Source organism: Perognathus longimembris, chromosome 21 (genome assembly GCF_023159225.1).
Source record: "Perognathus longimembris pacificus isolate PPM17 chromosome 21, ASM2315922v1, whole genome shotgun sequence".
NCBI classification, from domain to species: Eukaryota; Metazoa; Chordata; class Mammalia; order Rodentia; family Heteromyidae; genus Perognathus; species Perognathus longimembris.
This window is the reverse complement of record NC_063181.1, coordinates 14855207-14876539: the sequence shown is the minus strand read 5'-3', so window position 1 is coordinate 14876539 and position 21333 is coordinate 14855207. Positions and strand designations below refer to the sequence as shown.

General features: G+C 36.1%; 1 protein-coding gene across 6 annotated transcripts in view; it reads right to left on the bottom strand.

Moving 5' to 3' along the window:
• The window catches only part of Clcn3 (chloride voltage-gated channel 3), a 61563-nt gene that overhangs the window by 36749 nt on the left and 3481 nt on the right, over positions 1–21333 (bottom strand). For 4 of the 6 annotated variants that reach the window (XM_048330861.1, XM_048330864.1, XM_048330863.1 and 1 more), the window contains exon 2: positions 13693–13868. In XM_048330861.1, the coding sequence (XP_048186818.1) occupies positions 13693–13852 (160 nt within the window). In that variant the 5' untranslated portion in view covers positions 13853–13868. Of the gene's footprint in view, positions 1–2872; positions 3253–13692; positions 13869–21333 lie in introns of those variants that run through there. The other 2 variants (XM_048330862.1, XM_048330865.1) reach the window with 2 other exon arrangements.

Below are 21333 nucleotides of genomic sequence, written 5' to 3'. Positions count from 1 at the left end.
AAAGGAAGGGGTATTAAAAGTTTATTATGGACTGGAATTCTAAAATCATTTCTAAGAAGCCTATAAAATGTCTTTCCTACTCACAATAAGAATGTCTTTACCACTGGATTTCCAAATAATATGATGAGAACCAATATATCTTATAACTAGAACATGAGTCAAATATCTAAATCAAGTCCTGACTTTTTTCCTTTTTGCCTTCTTTGTTTTGTCAGTCCTGAAGCTTGAACGCAGGGCCTAGGCACTCAAGTCTAGTTCTCTACCACTTCAGCCACAGCACACACCACTTCCGACTTTTTCTGAGTAGTTTATTGGAGAAAAGAGTCTAAAGGACTTTTCTGCCTGTGCTGGTTTAGAATCGCAATCCTCAGATCTCAGTCTCCTGAGCAGCTAGGATTACAGGTGTGAACCATCGGTGCCTGGCTTCTTATTATTTTTTACTTCCGTTTTTTTCCATTAGAAAATGGGGAGGATAACAACACCTATGCCACAAGATTGTGATGAGGATGTGGATTTGATACACTTAGAACAGGTAGCCAGCCTATAGCAAACAGTAAATTCTATTATTAGCTATTAGTATCATTATTACCACTACTATTCTCCCTAGTATACCTTACATAACACACTTAGCACAATAAATGATTTATTTATAATTTCTAACTTAGCCAACAAGAGTAATTTATCCAACAGATAAATTTCTTTTTATCTAACAAAGGTAATCTCTAGCTCTAGCACTCAATGATTTAGAAATCACTTATATGTTTACTTATCAACATCCTTTACAATTTTAAACTTCGATGCTGCCTCTTTTCCCTTTCATCAGCCTGAAGATCTGTTTCTAATCATTCTGGTTTTGTCTTTACAAGGAATTGGTTTGATTTTCTTGAGCCATGTTCCTTTATGTGGATCCATAACTTCAATGGATCATAAATTATGGGAAAAAGTAACTCCCTCTCCCGAGTTCGAGGATACTTCAGTATGATTCAGTAACTGACTGACTTGTACCACATATACACTTTTTATTAAAAATGAGCTTGATCAAAGGATAAAAAACCTATTTGTACAACTAAGATTGGGATTGATTTAGGCCTTAAGTATGAACCCTAAGGGATAATTAATGAAAATATAGTAGAAATAAAAATTTACATTTTGTTAGTATCAGTAATGATGCCTATTCTCACATAAGTTTTGACTTACTGTGCATATATTTTACAGAGATAGAGTCAAAGAAAGTCAGACTGTCATACTGCACACAGGGAATTCAAATTTCTCAAGCTTCAGCCTTCTAGTTTATCATCATCATCAACAAATGAATGTTGTAATAGCAAAAAAAAAAAAAAGTGCCCTGTCTGGTTTTACAGTTTAATTACTGATTAGCAAATAATGTGACATTTGAACAAGCATTATTCATTCACCTTGCTCCCTGTTTAAAGAAATTCTTACCAGAAAACTGATGAGGAGGAGCTTGTAAGTTCACAACATGATTATAGGAAAGAAAAAAGCCTCTGGGTGTTAAGACTAGGAGAGATTATTTCCTTCTGCATACTTTCAGGTATTTTTCTTCAAGTGTTCCAAATATGGACATATATATATGTATGGACAGTTTGTAAAGAAGGAAACCATAAAAAGAATATATATATATATCATATTTACATAGTTTTTTCCTAAAAATATAGAAAGTGATCTTTTACTACTCAATTACAGAATATATAATGGTACAACTATCCAGAGCCTAAAATAATGTCTACCAGACACAGTGCAACTAATATTTATGACATGCATTATAATTGTAAGTCCTAATGAAACTCAAAGTGTTATCGAGATGTAAAGTGCATTTTAAATAACCCAGGCTAAATATGCTCAAGAAAAATTACTACTTCCTTATTCACTTTATAAATAAAAAGTTTGGATTCAACCATGAAGTTTACAATATCATGTAATAATGCACATTAATATGACTCATGAATAAACTCATTTAACTGAGTAATTTTTCTTGAGTAATTTTTTTTCTGGAACAACCAATTGCCAACAACTGTTTTAAACTACCAATTTAAGAAAAATGAATCAATGGGCAGTTTAATTAACATGTGATTAGTTTTAAGGAAACTAAGGCAGTGCCTGCCAGAGATTTACACAATGAACTGGGTCCTTTTCTATTTTCCACCAAGTACTAAAGATTATTTTTTTCCTGATGTCTTACACACCAAATTTTACAAGGTAACTGTGGAATACATACACTCATCAGGTGAAATATATACCAGCATGTTCATCAGCTGAAATACAGACCAAACCAAAAGCAAAAAAAAAATGCTTACATATTAATTGCTCGTTTGGGGGCCACTTTAAAATACTCTAAAAATGTGGCCAAGAGCTTTAAATTTCACTTTGTGGTGTAAAACTCTACCTGCTAACTGGCAGGGCTTAAATAGAATAGTCCCGAAAAGTATTGATTGCTCTGTGTACATGGGAAGGCGACCTAAGTTTTCTGCAGGAGGAAAACCATTCGTTTTCAGGTGCCTGCCAACACAACTTGGGCTAGCCGCAGAGGCGGCTCGGTTCCTTTTCGTGGGTAAGCAGAGGGAGGATTTTTCACACAGAAGATGGAGTCGGGGGGCCCCCCGGGTGATCTGAAGCAGTGCTAAACAATTGGCGTCGGGGACGGCTGCGGAACCACTGGGGAAGGTTGCATTTCTTTCTTTGCCCTGAGTAAGGGCACACCGACGGCCACTGCACCCCCCCGCCCCCCCACCGCGGCACTGAATGGAGCACCGAGCACCCGGGTCAAGGAGAGAGCCGCCCCGCCGCCGCCGCCGCCGCATGCACGACACATACCGACAGAGGGTTCGGAGCAAGGGGAGGAGGGTGGCATTACCTCTTTTATGCAATTCCCTCAGGGGAATACTGTCTCCTCCCCCGTCATAAGGCAAATAGGGATCAGAAGCGGCATCCATGATTAGAATTTCTCAAAACAAAAAAAAAAAAAGAGGAGGAGGAAAAAAGACAAAAAGGAGGGGGGCGGGGATCGAAAAGAAAAGCTTGTGAGCTTAAGCAGCCGGTGGCATGCCGGCCAGCCCCGCCGCGGCAGGCAGGGGAGATGCCATGTTGGAGGAGGGCTGGGACTGCGCGGTCCCACTCGCCCGCCCGAGCCGCTGGGTTCTTCCACCGCGATGACGTCATCGCGGGGAAATGATTGCAGCCCGGTTGCTAGTGGCTACAATCTAGCGCCAGGCTTAGAGGCCGCGCGGCCTTCTTAATCAGGTCCTGCGACGTGGGGGTGATGACTAAGCGCCCAGTACGACTGACAGGACTGGCGGGAGGATTTCGGGGCACTCGCAATATATATGTATATCTATACCTATAGATATACATATATATATTCATATGTATATATAGCGTCCGGAGCAGGGGGCGAGTGCAGGGAGGCAATAGAAACATTATTTCTTTTTGGTTTTAAGATAAATGCCAGAGGAACAAAGTATTTGATTCAGAACTATAAAAAGGTAATTCTGGATGGAGACAATGACCCTTTTCATTTCTAATGTGGAAAGACAGGAGCAATACTAATAAGTTCGTGTTTTTACAATACGAATGCACTAATTTTATGCTGTAATGCATACTAACAACTAAAGCATACCAAAGGTTTCTCATGAGAATTGCTTTTAAGTCTATTCTTAATTGTCTAAAATGTACAGCTGAGAATTAAGAAATTGAAGAATAAGTCCTTTATCTCACTAATCCCAGAGGCCTCTTGCTTCCTTCCTTCAAAGAACTACTCAGTAAAATGTGCCTGCTTTCTAGTTCTGGAAACGAAAGGAAAGAACCTTATCTGTTGATAAGTAACAGTGTGTGTGTGTGTGTGTGTGTGTGTGTGTGTGCAAACTATGCAAAAAAAAGTCTTATTTTCCCATCTTTCCTATGCTCCTATATTTTCCTATCTCATAGTTTTTTAAAAATACTTTTAGTAAAATGTAAATTTTTTAAGTACTTATATTGTCTCTTAAAAAAAACTTTTATGCAATTCAAAAAGGAAGCACCTGGCTTGGGTCTTTAAAAAGAAGAATAAGCTATAAAGGTTAAGCAGTTCTATATTCAAAAAGTTTGAACAACAGATAAACAGAGCATTTTACAAAATTCCAACTGCAATTTAGGAGACAGGATGATGGAAAAGGAATAAAAACTAGAATATTCCATCTGATCTTGATGTTGCTATTAACATTTATGTTGGGAAAAGAAGTAGTAGGATTTTTTTTTAATTTTTCTTGGAAAGTTTTGTTTTAAACAAGGAAAGCTTTGGCAAAGAATTTTACTGAAATAGTTCAATATAAACTTGATCTTTGTGGTTTCTTGATGTATTCCACTATCATAGACTATTCTAAAAATATATGTCACACAGCCCATATAAGTGATTACTTGTTGTGATACTATGTTCTCACATGCCTTTGCATAAAATGAAAGCCTGTCTACAAACTTTCCTGGTAGCTGAAGGCACTCACTTTACTTGTTCTTCCTGATCTACAACTTGGTCATAAAGAATGAAAGTAACAGCACCAACTAAAGGGAGAACATCAGACGTGTAAAATGTTGACATGCTGTGCAAGTTTTCCGGGCACATCTGATGTATTAAAGAGTATACATACAAGATAGACTAGTGTACCATTATCTGTATAGTTAATTTTGGATAAGGCACATCTAACAACTTCTACCAAGGAATGTGACAAAAGTAGGGATGTGGGGTTTGCATTCATTGCACTTGGTGTTTATTCTGGAGGATATAGCTCTGGGATGGAACAACAAACATGACTTTGGGGGAAGGAAGAGTACAGTACTGAACTTGAACTCACCCACCCCATCCCCTTACCATTTTTACTCAAGGATGGCACTCTACCACTTGGGCTACCTTCACTGCCAGCTTTTTTGCTGACTAATTGGAAATAAGTCTCTTTAATTTGCCTGCTGGGGCTGGCTTCTAACCTAGATCCTCCGATTGATATTTGAATAGCTAGGATTACAAGTAAGACCTAACAGCAATGGGCTAATATATTACTTTTGTAATAATAAATGTGAAGATATTTTAATCTCAAAAGCCAATCTCTCATGTGTCTGGAATCCACATTTTTTTCTTAAAGAATCAGTATTTAGGTTGCAATGCTTTCTAATCACATTTTAGAAGAAAAGGACAAGTATACACTGGAGTGTATGGTAGACGAGAACTCTGACATAGATCAGGTCTAACCAGGCTAATAAACTAAATGACAAACAAGGTGAAGGTTGAAGGGGATAGAAGCAGGAGAGTAAAGTCAAGAATTTCTCTGTATAGCTGTGAGGAAAAGCTAAAGATGGAACCTCTGAAAAATCCAAAACATTACAATGGTAGCGGACAAGAATTAGGAATTCAAAAGGGAAGACTTATTTTCAAATGCATCCTAGATTGTAATCTCAACCTGATGTGAGATTTCAGATAAACTACAATCTCTCTGTATCTAAACCACATGGACAGAATAAATGACAAGAATGGTCCAACCTCTACCTTTAAGCTCCTTTACAGCATGTATGAGTCAAGAGCCTTTTTCTTAATTTTTGGCCAGTGCATAGAAGGAACAGAGAAACAAGTTAAATGATAGCTTAGGGATGAAACCAGCAAACCCCAAAGTAGGGGGGGAAAAAAGACTTAATTTCTTCAGTAAGAAGAAAAGAAAATTTATACTAAAAAAAAAATGTTAACAATACCATAGCTAAAATATGGAACCAACCCAGATGCCCTTCAGTAAGTGAATGGATCAAGAAATTGTAGTACATGTACCCAATGGAATTCTATGCTTCTATCAGAAAAAAATTGCATTGCCCCATTCTTAAGGAAATGGAAAGCCTTGGTAAAAAAAAAAATCATACTCAATGAAGTGAGCCAAACCCAAAGAAACATAGACTGTATGGCTTCCCTCACTGATAATAATTAGTATATGTCTAGGATAGTCCTAGCAGATGATCACAATAGCTCAATAGCTATGTACCTATGATCACAGAAGATGCTAAGAGAAATGATCAAAATATGAAAACAAGTGGTTTATCATTGATGTTGTTGTTTTCAATGTACTATGTGAAATCATTTCCTTTTTCTTCTGTCCATCTTCCCTATAATTTAGCCCCTGTTGTCAATGCATTTGATTCTGGTACACTGGGTATTTTATATTTGTCTGTCTGAATTAGGGAAGAGAAGGGGAACATTAAAATGGTGAGATAGGTTAAAAGGCAAACCAATGCAACAGCAATACTTACAAGACAATATGTTGTAAACTAACTATAATGGGGGGGTATTGGGGAGTATGGAAGGTGAGAGAAAAATGAGGGAGGGAGTAACAAGTTGGACAAGAAATGTACTCACTACCTACTGTATGTAACTGTAACCCCTTTGTACTTCACCTTGAAAAAAATAAATGTTCAAGACTTAAAAGATACACCAATTTGGTGTAAATGAACTGAACAACTCATGGGGGGGAAAGGGAGGGGGGAATGAGGGACGAGGTAACAAACAGTAGAAGAAATGTATCCAATGCCTAACGTATGAAACGGTAACCTCTCTGTACATCAGTTTGATAATAAAAATTTTAAAAATACACCAATTTTAATTTTTGAGATAAGGTCTCCTATATAACCCAGACTGGCCTTACCCTCAAAATCTTCATGCCTCAGCCTCTAGAGCACTGAATCATAAGAATACTCAGCTCAGCTACTTTTTTCATTGTTGTTGGTCATGGGGCTTGAACTCAGGACTCGGGCACTATCCCTGAGCTTTTTTGCTCAAAGCTAGCACTCTACCACTTGAGTCACGGTGCTGCTTCTGCAGCTAAATTCTGGCATATGGTTTTTTACTTAAACAAGTAAGGAAATGTGAGACAAATATTAATATTGCATAATTAGTATTAATATTACAGAAGTGAATATCTACCTATATGAAGTGATAGCTGGGCACCTGTAACCTAGTTACTCAGGAAGCTGAGATCTGAGGATCAAAATTTGAAGCCAGCCCAAGCAGTCCGTGAGACTCATCTCTAACTAGCTACAAATAAAAAGTAAGCAAATAAGTAATATGCAAGTGAAGTTGTAGCTCAAGTGATAGAGCACTAGCATTAAGGGAAAGAGCTATGGGGCAGTGCCCAGGCCCTGAGTTCAAGCCCAAATACTGGCAAACATACACAAATATGAATAAATATAATAGTAACATATTTCAGACTTATTTCAACATAATTAAGGAAGGAATAGAGATGAAACAAACCTGGCCATGAGTTAATCATTTAAGCTAAATAATGAAGACAGATGGTATATAGTACTCGCCATACGTTTTTAATTCTCTATAATATAAAGGTTTTAAAAAATATTTCACAAATTAAATGAACAAAATCAATTGTATGAGATATACATTAATAACAAATATACTCTTAGCTGTGTGTTGGTGGCTCACACCTATGCTCCTAGCTACTCAGGATGCTGAGATCCTAAGCATCAAGGTTCAGAGCCAGCCCAGACAAATGCCAGAGCCCCTAATCTCCAATTAACCAGCAAAAGGCCAGAATTGGTATCATGGCTCAAACAGTACAGTGCCAGCTATGAGTGAAAATGCCAAACAGATGAAGGTATATGCGTATATATGTGTGATTGTGTGTGTATGTGTGCATACATTCTTTACTCCTCAAATATAGACTGCTATTAGAAGCAGCAAGTTAGCAACTGTAGTCTACAATGAGTTAGTATGGTTATGTTAGATTTATATCTAGACACACTGTGGAGCTCTGAGCTTTAACTTGCAGTCCTCCTCCCCAAGAAAAGGCATTGGGAGAGGAAAGGGTAGTTTATTAATAAAAGAATGTTATACTCTGCAGTAATATCAAACAACTATTACCTAAAATACCATAGATGATTCTGGAAAACCACACTGTAAAAATAGCAGGAAAAAACGGCATACAGACTAACTTATTCCATTTATTTAATTTTCAAAGAAGAAACAATACAAATTTATATTCGTAAGGATGCAACCTCAGGTGATAAATCATTCAAGTAAAGCAACAAAGTGACAAGAGAGAAAACCCTACTTATCACTAGAGGAAAAGGAAGTGTTGTGAGCAGAGAGGTACATGCAGAAAGTATCTAGAAAGTGGCAAAAAAAAATCTTTGTTTTCTTGAGTAGACTGCAAAGATACTTGTTTCCAACTACATTGTATTAATTTTCTGATATTATGAGAGAATTCAGAAGTCTTTAGAAAGTTATCCTAAACCTCTAATTCTACTAACACCTAATGGTATTTTTGTCTTTAATTTTCCCCCTTTACTTAAGCCCCTCTAATTTAATCTTATTTATAATTTCAGTCTCAGGTAGTAAGTTTCATAATTATCTTCACTGATTTTCACTTCTTTTACTGTTTCTAAGTGGGAAAGGCAGGGTGAAATTCAGGTGAGACTGGTAAGTACTACACATACAAAAAAATGACAAGTTAACTTTTAAAAACTTAATTTTTACAGAGCAATGTCAATAACTGCAGAACTGAGGTACTAATAAGCATGTTCCATATATTATAATAAAAATTAAACTTACTTCTTTCCAATGATCCCAATTCATTATCTAGTTACTTTTATGCTGATATCTTAGGCTTATTTTATCCAGGCACTAGTTTGCTAATTTATGACTCCTAGTATATTTGAATCTTAAATTGCAAGACTTCACAACTTGGGATGGCTGAATTCTCCCTGAGTATACTGCCTTTCTCTTACATAAACATATATAAATCTGAACAGTCTCCTGCTTCCACATACGTTAGGCAGGTGGCTCTGACTGGAACAGTCTGGAGTCCTGGATATAGAAAATGTTTCCAAGATAGCTGGTAACGGACTGTGAAGGCTATCAAATGCATGAAGACATGACCTTGTTTTGAATAAGTATCAGATTATTTAGTTCTAAAAATAGTTTTGAGTAGACCATTTGAAAGAATCTTGACCTTTCTGCAATAGCCACTAAATGGTAGCAGTAATGTTTTGATAGTTTTCTTAAGAGTTGTCAAACATCTTTTACCAAAGATTCACAATAAAACGATTTAATACTTTCTAAGAGAAAGTTTATGTTGCCCAACATGACTTTATAATTTCACATGTTACCAAATGTCTCACTCATTGGAACAGTATCACCAGTTATTGGCAGAGGCCTGGTAAAACAATACAACTAAAATCAACCTGTTATCTACTGAAGACAAATACAACCTATGACATGTAGCAGAGTCAAATTATTCTAAGTCGGAATTTCTTTCCCAGATTTCTGAGTTATGGCACAATTATTATTATGAGAAATTTATTTTTGCTTATAAGTTTAGTACAAGGATATTATGTTTACTAAAAAGCTAATATTGGATTACTTACTCATGTTTTTTACTTAAAGATCTCGCAGCTGCATTATTTATATTCATAAAAAGCAACTGAATTCAATAGTCTGTGGCAGTTAGACTTCTTAGCAATACTTCTACTATAAATTTTCATAACACTATACAGAAGTAATAACACTGACAAAGACAGCTAGGTGCTTTGTCATTTCCTCCTGGCTTTCCATACTGTTCTTTTTTCTCCTGGATGACGCTACTAGGGCCATTGTGCAGTACTATTGTAACAATACAGATGGATGACACAGTTCTAGTACTCAGTAGAGTATTCTACCCAAGTTTATAGGTGTCTAGTCAACCCAAAACTTCTCTCTATATAGCTATAATAGTTCAATAAATGAGAAGCAAAGAGATTCCTTAAAACTATAAAATATAATCAGCTAATATATTAAATAGATGAATATTTTATAAAACTGCAAATTGTTCATTGGCACCTACTGTATACATGCCAATGTATTAGACATTATAAAAAGAGAACATAAATAACCAACACATGTGATTGCCTATCATATGCTAATATCTTGCTGCATAGTTGGGAAGTAAGGGAAATTAAGATTGTTCATCAAAAATTAAACTATGTAATTAGAAAGATTAAACTATATAATTAAAACATAATGGAGCAGCATTAAACAGAACTGTGTGAAGAAGAAAATAAATTACTGATAAGCAAACAGAAATTGGTAGGAAATTTTACTAGAAAAGTGTTTCAGTACCCTGGGTATTGTATATATGTTTATTGGAACTAGAGAAGGGAAGGGGAACATCAAAATGGAGAGATAAAAGGTAAATGCCAAACCAATGCAACAGCAATACTTACAAAACTATACACTGTAATGCAACTGTACAACTCATGGGTGGGGAAGGAAATGGGGAAAGGGAAGGAGGGAGAAAAATGAGGGAGGAGGTCTGATGTTACAGGTCTGATGTTCTCCCTTTAGTTGGTGCTGTTACTTTTATTCTTTATGACCAAGTTGTAGATCAGGAAGAATAAGTAAGGTGAGTGCCTACAGCTACCAGGAAAGTTTGTAGACAGGCTTTCATTTTATGCAAAGGCATGTGAGAACATAGTATCACAACAAGTAATCACTTATATGGGCTGTGTGACATATTTTTAGAATAGTCTATGGTAGTGGAATACATCAAGAAACCACAAAGATCAAGTTTATATTGAACTATTTCAGTAAAATTCTTTGCCAAAGCTTTCCTTGTTTAAAACAAAACTTTCCAAGAAAAAAATCCTACTACCTCTTCTTCCGACATAAATGTTAATAGCAACATCAAGATCAGATGGAATATTCTAGTTTTTATTCCTTTTCCATCATCCTGTCTCCTAAATCCCATTTGAGATTTTGTAAAATGCTCTGTTTATCTGATGTTCAAACTTTTTGAATATAGACCTGCTTAACCTTTATAACTTATTCTTCTTTTTAAAGTCCCAAGCCGGGTGCTTCCTTTTTGAATTTCATTTAAAAAAAATGTTCAGAGACAATATGAGTACTCAACAAAAATACACATTTTACTGAAAGTATTTAAAAAAACTATGAGAAAGGAAAATGTAGAAGGATAAGAGGAGGATGGGGAAAGGAGAGAGAACAGAGAGGAGGCAACGTTTGATAAGAAATGTACTCACTGCCTCATGTATGAAACTGTAACCCCTCTGTCCATCACTTTGACAATAAATAAATAAATATTTTTTAAATGTGTAGTGTAGCTAAATTTAGGAGGAAGCCTGACAAGAAACAAGACATAAGGATCAAGTTAACAAAGCCAACATTATAGAAGCAATAGAGGTTACTACACAGAAGGAGCTCTAGCTTCAATGTGGAAAGCAGGTGGTCAGCTGAGGTGGCACAAGAGGCTGAAGCAAGAGAAGTCGAGGGTTGGCTGAATTACATAGGGAGTTCTAGGCTTTGGGCTACATAGTAAGTTCCTCTCTCAAAAAGCCAAAACAGGACAGAAGAGGAAAGGGAAGGGTGGGGAGAGAGAAAAAGGAGGAGTAAGGTAACTTTCTAAAGGATCAAGAGCTCATTTCAAGAAGCAAAGTACAACTATAAAAGATCTGAAGAAATGGAAGCAGGCACAAATTTAAACCTAACATATATTGGGTCCAGGGAAATAGAACAAAAGAAAGACCCATTTACCATACGATTGATTATGTATTTAAAGTTATCCATCAAGTTTTTTAAAACTATTAGTGAAATAGATCTTATCCTCCTAGTAACAGATATATCTTATGCAGGCAGGTTCAGTTTTATTATTCGGAAGCCAAACTTGAGTATTCTGAAAACTGTAAAGAAAAAAAGTATCCAAATTCCTTCATCAAGGGAAAAATCATTACTTTTTTGTATTTTCCTTCAACTTGTGTCTATGATATTTTAGGAGAACTGAGGTATTATATACAACAGATGACTGTTCCCCTTTTATAGAAATCTTCCACTCTTACAGTTTATAACACAATATACTGAGTCATCTAATTCACTTATCCAGTATACATCTGATAGCTAGTTTGCCTGAAATAAGACTTTTCAGAGTGTGGTCAACTACACTTTGTTAACCCCTTAAAGATCCTTAAGATTTTAGGGTATCTATGAGTTTAAAAATCATTTTTAGTAATACTAAGACATTTATCAGTTTCTTACTGCCACTGTAACAAATGATCAAATGTACTGGCTTAAACAACATAAATGTATTCTCTTACAATTCTGGGTATCAAACGTCGAACGGCCAGGTATCAGCAGCGACAGCTTCTTTCTCTACACTGCAGAGGAACATCCATTTTCTTGCTTCGCCAGCTTCTAGAAGCTGCCTTCGTTCCTTGATTCAGTCTCCTCCTTGTAACATTTCAACTTTTTCTCTCAACTAACTCTGTGGCCGCGCCTCCTGCCTCCCTCTTTCAAGTACGTTTGTGGATTACATTGGGCACCACCCAAGTAATACCAGCTATTCACAGATCTCAAGATCTTGCATTTAATCCTAACCACAAAGCCCCTCCCGTCAAGTTCAGGTGCCAGGAGTTAGGGTGCGGCAGAGCCATTACTCAGCCAACCACATTCTCAGTTTTCTTCCTTGTACAGACTGTCCAGTTTATGAAACACACAAAAGCAAGAGGAGGTCAGGACAACTGCCAACAGCAGTAGCACCACAATGTACTAGAAGGTATTGTATTTTTCACTACCATAAATTTACAAATGAAATGCTTGATCATTTTTCTTTTAAATGATATTGGTAAGACATTTTATCAAATCACAACTTATAAGCATTATCCAAAATAGAACCAGTGTCTTCTCTATTGTTATATAATTGTTTCATCTTAAAGAAAAACCCTGTGTGCACGTTTTTTCACAAGTATGTTTTATTTGAAAGAACACTAATTGTTTAGACCTCAGAATCTGGCAGGCATTATCTCGATGTGATTCAAGTGTACCTGTCTTTCAAGTTAAACAACTGACAGTATTTGTTAGCAATAAAAATAAATAAATAAATAAATAAAATAAACTCTTGCTAAGCCTTTAATTCTGAGTTATAAGTCATAGTGAATGGTGAATATTTTCACATACATGAAAATTTACAGCAGCAGTATTAGTAATAGCTAAAATATGCAGGGGTTAGAGGTGTGGCTCATTTGGTAGAGCACTAGCTAATGAGGAAAGTGTCAGGTACTGAGTTTAAGTACAGGTCTCCCAATTTTAAAAAAAAGGAAAGAAAAGAAATAAAATCTGCAAAGACCAAAGTATATTATCAGAAGACTAAACTGCAGTGTATTTGCACAATGATACACTACCTCTTAAATTATGTTGTTTTTACATTGAAAAGTTTGCCCCACTGTGGAATTTCTTTTTTCGGTGATCAAATGTTTTGGAGAGGGAAGGGTGATTGGGAGGGATGGATGAACGGAGAATGGGAAGGGGATGGGAATGGGGCGAGTTGGGAGGCATAGATAAAATGGGAGGGAATGTTGAAAGAGGTAATATTAAGATACTTGTATTCATAAGCTGTTTTGTAGAAAGGCAACTCCTTTGTATGGCTACTTAAGAAAAATAAAAATATATTTTTTAAATGTGTTGGAAAGAGATGAGAAAGCAATGGTGAGGTTAACACTGAAAATGTACTAATGCCACTGCAATGTACACTTTTTAAAAATGGTTGAGTTTATATTGTGTGGATTGACCCCAATAATCAATAAAGTTACCTCCAAAGTCACTACCAGTAAAACAATGCATACATTTACTGGCAGTTATTCATGACTATGAATACTGAGTTGTAATGTTGTTCTTACCCACTGCTGTGTCACCATCTAACAAATTGTCATCTTCAGAAGTCTGGAAGTCCATAATCACACCTGCTCCATCTAACAGCTCCTCGTCACTACTCGCACTGGTTATGCTGTTGTAGCTATTTCTATAGTAGCCTCTATGGAACAGCTGCTCAGACTCCATTTAGCTGTCTGATGATCTGCAAAAAAAAAAAAGGGGGGGGGGATTTTAACATTTTTCCCAACATAAATAATAAAACTCATCTAGCTTAGCATCACAAATGGAAAGTCAGGGAAAGAATTCCAAGTTCACCAAGTCTAGTGACATGCAATCTGCAGTCCCATAGGCTAGCATAGGCTACATATTGAGAGCCTGTGATGAAAAAGGATAAAAGACAAAAAATAAAAAATAAATAAACCAACATTAAAACTAAGTTATTTCACCAAAATAATAGTTACCTCTAGTATGCTAACTTTCTGTAATAACAATACTTTCTTCTCACTATGCAGCAGAAAAAATAAAAATTCTTCCTTCAAGTACTGGTATAAGATAATCTCCATTACCCAAATTGTAAAGGTAGCAAGACAAATTCATAGCTATATTATATATGGAGTTTCCTCCACACACAAGAGAAAAGATTAGGAACCTGTAGTTCATAACTGGTATTTATATAATGGATACATTATCTATGGAGAGCTCTCTAAGAGAGTTCAAAGAACAAATGACTCAAGTTAGAAAGGGAAACTGCCCTTTTTAAGTATTTTTACCAGATCAAAATACTCAAATTTTACCTAAGTTTAAAATTTAGGACTACTTAATTTTAAAATTTAGCACTGCAACTTAAATAATGTATTTTATTTATCTGTGTGTTTGCTAACTGTCAGTAACGGGGCTTGAACTCAGGAGCCTCAGGCTTGGCTTATTTGCTCAGAGCTACTGCTCTACCATTTAAGCCATATCTCTTGTTCTATTTTTTTGCTGAATTACTTGAAATTCCAGTTCCTTGGAATTTTCTACCTGGGCTAGCTTCAAACATGTTCTTTTTATCATTCTAAAAGTTAAATCATTAGAGCCCTACGTCAAATGTTATAGATAGACAGATAAAAGGAATAATTTTCATTCTTTCAAAAAAGGTAAACCCATAAAAACATGGTTTGATTGTTCTTACTCCTCCACAACAGTTCAAAACAATATTATTCTGCATAGGTGGACTTTTAAAATTTATCTACTTACTCTTTCAACATCAAAATAACTTAAGGATATTAGCATTAGTAATGGACTTGTAAGTTACATGTGTAGGACAATCCTAAAAGCAGTCAAACTAGCAAAGCAAATAAAACAAGACTGGCTCCTGAGTTCAAAATAAGTACCTACAGAAGAAAACAAATGAAAGTAAGTATTTTCCACCTCTAGTGCTGTATTGTAGCAGTGAATTCTAGAACACATGAAATTTCCCAAGACAATTTCTTCTCCTTAATAAACTTTCCTTCTACCTATGGAACACAACTTCCTCCAAGAGCTTTAGTAATTTTTTTTTAAAGTGCTCAAACCATTCTTTCTAGAAATATAAAATACTACTAATATAGATATCTTTAAAATTCATTCATTACATACATTCATTATTTTAAAGTTAACTCATAAAGTGACTTATTTTGTTTTGGGTGCCAGTTCTGGGCTTGAACTCAGAGCCCGAGGCCTGTCCCTGAGCTTTTTATACTCAAAGGCATTCTTGCCTCTTGAGCCACAGCTCCACATCTGACTTTCTGGTGGTTAGAGAAAGGAGAATCATAGACTTTCCTGCTCAGGCTGACATTGAACCATGATCCTCAGATCTCAGCCTCATGAGTAGCTATAACACATGCATGAGCTACTGGCACCTGGCTATAAGGTGACATTTTGAAAGCTTCTTGAAAGCAGATCTCAGTTGTCAGCATCTAGCTTCAAACTGGCAATACATGTTAAATAGTTTAATCAATGAGGTCAAAAAAGAAATGTCTTTGGTTTCCAATAAACAAATCCTCTTTGTAACAGTATTAAACTGGTCTTAGAAAAATAAACAAAATAAACCTAACAGTTATATTTCAAAGGAAGGTTTAATATTTACTGGAATGCAATAAATGTTAGTTGCCCCTGACAAAATGGCCTGTTATACTAAGACTATTAGTATATTAAGAGTTTTATAATTAAGTTAAATTTTAAAATTGAAAAATAACTGTTCATGCTGAGAATTTTACTATTCCTTTGAGACAACCAAATTAAATATTGTGACTCTTGTATGAACTGAAAGGTAATTTTATTCTTTTTATTTTTTCCTAATGGAGCTAGAATGGAGTTTTATTAGGTGAAGGAAAATGGAAAATATGAGGTGCTATATTTTTAAGATTCACTAAAGTAAACAAATAATTCCTTGTTGATTTTCCTGCAATGCAAGAACATTTCCATTTCAGAATATCAACTAGAGGAACATGTAATGGTCTGGACAAAAATCAGGGTAGCAACTTACATCTGTTCTTCCTCTTAGTTTTTCATCTGACTATCTCTGCCTTCCTCCTGTCCCTTTTGCGCACTCTGCCTCTCTCTCTCTTCTCTGTCTCTTTGTGTGAATATATGTGTTCTATGCCATAGTCCTAAAACCCCAGAACTTGAGGCCGGAGAAACATGAGTGGCAGGCCAGCCTGGGTACATAGAAAGTCATCTCAAAACATAGGGAAAAATGGAAGAGGGAGGGAAGGAAGGTCAAAACACTGTAGTAGATTCACAGTAGTTTGCCAACATATACTTGCAGTTACAAAGATTAGACACAGCCTGTGAAAATCCCCAAAGGTAAGTCCTGGTTTACTGTAATAAACTCATAAATGATCCATGTACACTCTCCTTGCCTGATTCCCCTTTGATCTCCATGCTGCAGTCAGCACAGCTTTTTCAAAAAGCAGGTCGGATCACTAAGCTCTCCCCACTCGGTGGATTAAAATTTTTAAATAACTTCCCACATACCTTAGCAAACAAACTCCTTAACACAGCAGAAAAAAAATCCCTCTGCACTCTGCCTGGGCCTAGCTGCCCGGCTTCATGTTAACACCCTGTACTCTGGACTCACTGGTCTTTCAAACTCTGTCCCATCAGGATTTTTCTTTCCTACCTCCTGTCCCCGCCCCCCCAAACCAGGACTTTGCTACCCCCTTTTAGAACCTATCCTCAACTCCTCACGTAATTAACTTGCCCACTCCCTTTTCAAATCTCACATCAAGTACCCTATTATTTCAGGGCGCAGTGGCTCACGCAGGTAATCCTGTCTACTCAGCAGGCTGAGGCAAGAGGATCTCAAGGTCAAGGCCAACCTAGGCAACACAGCAAGGCTACCTCAACAAAACCAGAACTCTGAAACAGAGCTTACTGCACTAAGCACTTGACAAATTCTTTTCTTTTCTTTTTTGCCGGTACTAAAGCTTGAACTGTGGGCTTGGGCTCTGTCCCGGAGCTTCTTCTGCTCAAAGCTAGCACTCTACCACTTAGAGCCACAGCACCACTTCCCGTTTTCTGGTGGTTAATTGGAGATAAGAATCTCATGGACTTTCCTGCCTGGACTGGCTTCAAATCTTGATCCTCAGATTTCAGCTTCCTGAGTAGCTAAGATTACAGATGCTTGCTTTACAAATTCATTTAGAATGTTTATTAAATGTAATCACAACCCTAGTTTCAGTGTTACCTTCACTCAATAAAGGAGGAATCTAAGACACAAAATGCTTAAATAACTTGCCCAACGACATGAAGCTAGCAAAAGCAAGCAAGCATGAAAGGAAAGGAGGGAGGGAGAGAGGGAGGAAGAACTGCTTCCCTGACCTATTTAGTACCTGAGTCAAATTTTTCCTGACTAGGTCAAATTTGCTCATTATGATTCTTCTCAGCTCTCCTTTATAACACTTACCAGAGTTTTAATACTAAACATATTTGTGTAATTATTTTTATTAATGTATCTGTCTTCCCTGCTAGAATGTATCATGAGATTTGGCACTATTTCAGTTTATGCTCAACACTGCATAATAAATGCAGTATTTGACATACTAGGAATTCACTTGCTTTTTAAACTAAGCTTTTTATTTTGAGATCATTATGCTTTAAGATCTGGTTATAACAAGTAATGCAGAAATCCTAGATACTTTTATTGCATTTCTACTAATGGCAACTTAACATCTTATAGAATAAAACAATGGTAGAGTCAAGAAACAGAACATTCTGTCAATAGAGGAGCTGTCATGTTGCCTATTTTTACAGCTCCAATCACTTCTCTCTACCACTCCACCTGTACTGAGTCTTAGAAATCTATCATCTATTTTCAATTTCTAAAATTGTGCCATTTCAAGAATGTCAAATAAATGGAACTATATGGTAAGCTGCTTTCTTGGATTGGCTCTTTGTACTCCGTATAATGTTTTAGAGATTTAATTCATCTAGGTTGCTATCAAATAGCTCATTCTTTTTTATTGCTAAGTAGATCCATACTATAGATATATACTACAGTTTAACAATTGACTCAGTGGACACCTAGCTTTTCTCTAGGTTTTGGCAACTATCAATAAAGCTGCAATAAATATCAAAAAATAAGCTTTCAAGTGAGCTTCAGTATTCATTTCTCTGAGATGAATGTCAGAGTATAACAGCTGTGTTCTATAGTGGTCACATTCCACTTTTGGTGGCAGTACTGGGGGTTGAACTCAGAGCCTCTTCACTTGCTTGCTTAGTGTTCTAGCATTTGAGCCACATTGCCAGCCCTGCTTTTTGCCAGTTAATCCTGGTGACAGAATTTCAGGAACTTTGCTGCCCAGGCTGGCTTACACCACAAACTTCCAGATCTCAGCCTTCTGAATAGTCAGGGTTAGAAGTGTGAACCACTACACCCAACTATTTAGCTATCAAAGAAACTGCCAAACTGTTTTACCAAGTGGCTAAACTATTTTACTACCAACAACCTACAAGTAACCAAGTTACCAGTTTTTTCACATCCTTGCTTGGACTAGCTGTTGCCACTACTGCTTATTTTAGTTTCTTAGAGGTCTGAAAAATATTCCATATTCTTTTACTAAATTTTCCTAGTAGATAATGATGCTGAAGAATCTTGTATAGGTCCTTATTTGCTATCTGCATATCCTTCTAAGTGAATGACTATGTTTTGCCTTTTATTTTCAATGTTGCATGGAACAAGACCCAGAGTTTCATCTTTTACCCATTTTCTAACTGCCCATTTTTGGACTGTTGGGTTTTACGAGTTTCCTATGTAGTACAAATGAGTTATCTGTCAGATATGTTCTCTACAAATATTTTCTCCTATTTTGTGACTTGTCTAAATAAAGTCTAGCACAGTGCAAAAAAATACTTAACTTTGATAAAGATCAAGTCATCAAATTTTTTACTATAGATTTTGCTTTTGGTGCTAAGTCACAGAAATTTCTGCCTAGTCTTCCTCTTGGAGCCCCTGGAAACAAGTGGCTTCAAGGACCTACGTTTTCATGGCTTCCAATAGTTTTCTCTCTCCATAGGAAGATTGAGGATAATGGAGAATTGTGGCAGACAACTATATTTGGTTAATGAGCAAAACAGAAAAGTAGAGCACAACTTGGGTGAAAGAATGAATGGAAATCCTCAATGTCAGAAACCAGAAAGATGAAACATAAGTCACAAGAGCACTGATGGTAGGGAGGGAGAAACCCTGATTGGTCTAGCCATTTTTATATAAGAAGCATTCTGGAATACTCATTCAAACAAATTAAGAACTGTGCTGGCTACTAGTTATGCATTAAAATATTACAATTACGTTATGAATTTTAAAAATGATCATTTATGGATTTTGATAATCGTATTATATCCTCATAATAGGAAGCAGTACTTGGTAGATATCACAGAAGATATAAGAACTGCTATAAAAACTCAGGGAAAAGAACACAGTTCACTGGGATTGCTGATGAGAAGCTTTCTTTGCAAGAGACACTCATGAGTCCTTAACAGTCCTTGCATTTTTATGGAGCAGAGATGGGAGAATTTATCTGAAACAAAAGTAATGGCATGAGTTAAGCCATGGAGCTGAGACAATAAAAACACTGGGAGGTGAGTTGACAATGTGCACAGAATGGTAGTCTCATCAAAAGGTTTCATGGTCAATGAGTTTGGGCAATCTATCATATTCCTATTTACAATCCTAATAGCCAGCAGCATAAGAAAACCTGTAATAAACAAATTCTTCAGCCTAATTTATTAAATGTTAATTTATTAAATTTATTCTACCATGGAATAGCTCTTCCACCCCGCAAAACACCTGCTAACTGTCCATGTACTAGATTTCCTCTAGTTCAAAGGAATGCTGGCCTAGTACAAAAGGCCAAAGCCCATGAAAGCATGGAGAGAAAGCTAATGAAAAAAACCAGGGTCTAACCATGGGAAGAACTAGAATGCCAGATTAAATGCAGGTAGAAAAGGCTGAGCAAAGGAGTACCACCAATTTTCAGGGTAAAGGCAAATGAAGAGTAAAATGGCAACTGCATAAGGGATATTTTAAATAGCAATTTGAGATGTATCAAACTCATGAGGCATTGAGGACAGTATATATATACAAAAACAGCATAATAAAACCATATGTAGGTGAGCATGGGTGGCTCACACCTGTAATCCTATCTATTCAGGACACTGCATAGTTCAAAGCCAGCTCAGGCAGGACAGTTTGTGTGACTCTTATCTCCATTTAACCACAAAAAAGCTGGAAGTGAAGCAGTGGCTCAAGTGGTTGAGCACTAGCCTTGAGTACAAATGCTCAGCACCCAGCTCTGAGTTCAAGCCCCAGGACAGGCATAAGAAGAAAAAAATGCATATATTTGTGAGAAAATTTAATTGATAACAAGAATAATTCAGAGACAGTATAATACATAGTCTTTTGAGGAAAATTCAGAACTAAAAGACTTAGGTCACTACTAGACAAGGGCAAGTACATTTGGTCTCAGGATTATATTAGCAATGAGAAGCGTTCAATTTAAAACAAAGTACTCAAAATAAAATTAACAATCCTTGCTAGAATTAATGTAACTAAATCTATGAAACAGTTTAAATGTTTATAATCCTGATTTTAACCTGTTTCACAGGATTATTTTTCTTTTTTTCAAATATGGTGATTCACCTTCTACTGCACTTTTTGTTTTCTATCAGAAAAAATAGGCAAAATTTTGTCATATAAACATTAAAAATATAAAAACTGTATTCTATATCCAAGCAAAATAAAATATCTAAGCACATCATGAAAGTTCACCTACTTCCATGAAGTATGTAAGGATTATAGTAAAAGAGGCATATACAATAAAACTTCTAAAAAGGAAAGGGGGTGGTAGATGGCAAAGAGCAAGATCAGATGGAAGAAAGGTCTGTTTACTAACTAGATCCTCAGGGTTCTTCAAAAGAAAGAATTTATCACATCCCATACAGCAACAATAATCAACTGATTTCTCCCATAAGTAGTAGTAATTGATATAATATTTATTCTAGGTATGTGTATATCCAAACTAGGTCATATATTCTTCAAAGAAAAACAGAAGAATAACCCATTAAAGAAATTAGTTCTCTGCAGAAAATTTCTTAAAATTAAAAAAATCTTTATGAGCTATAATCCACATAGCCAAGATATGTAA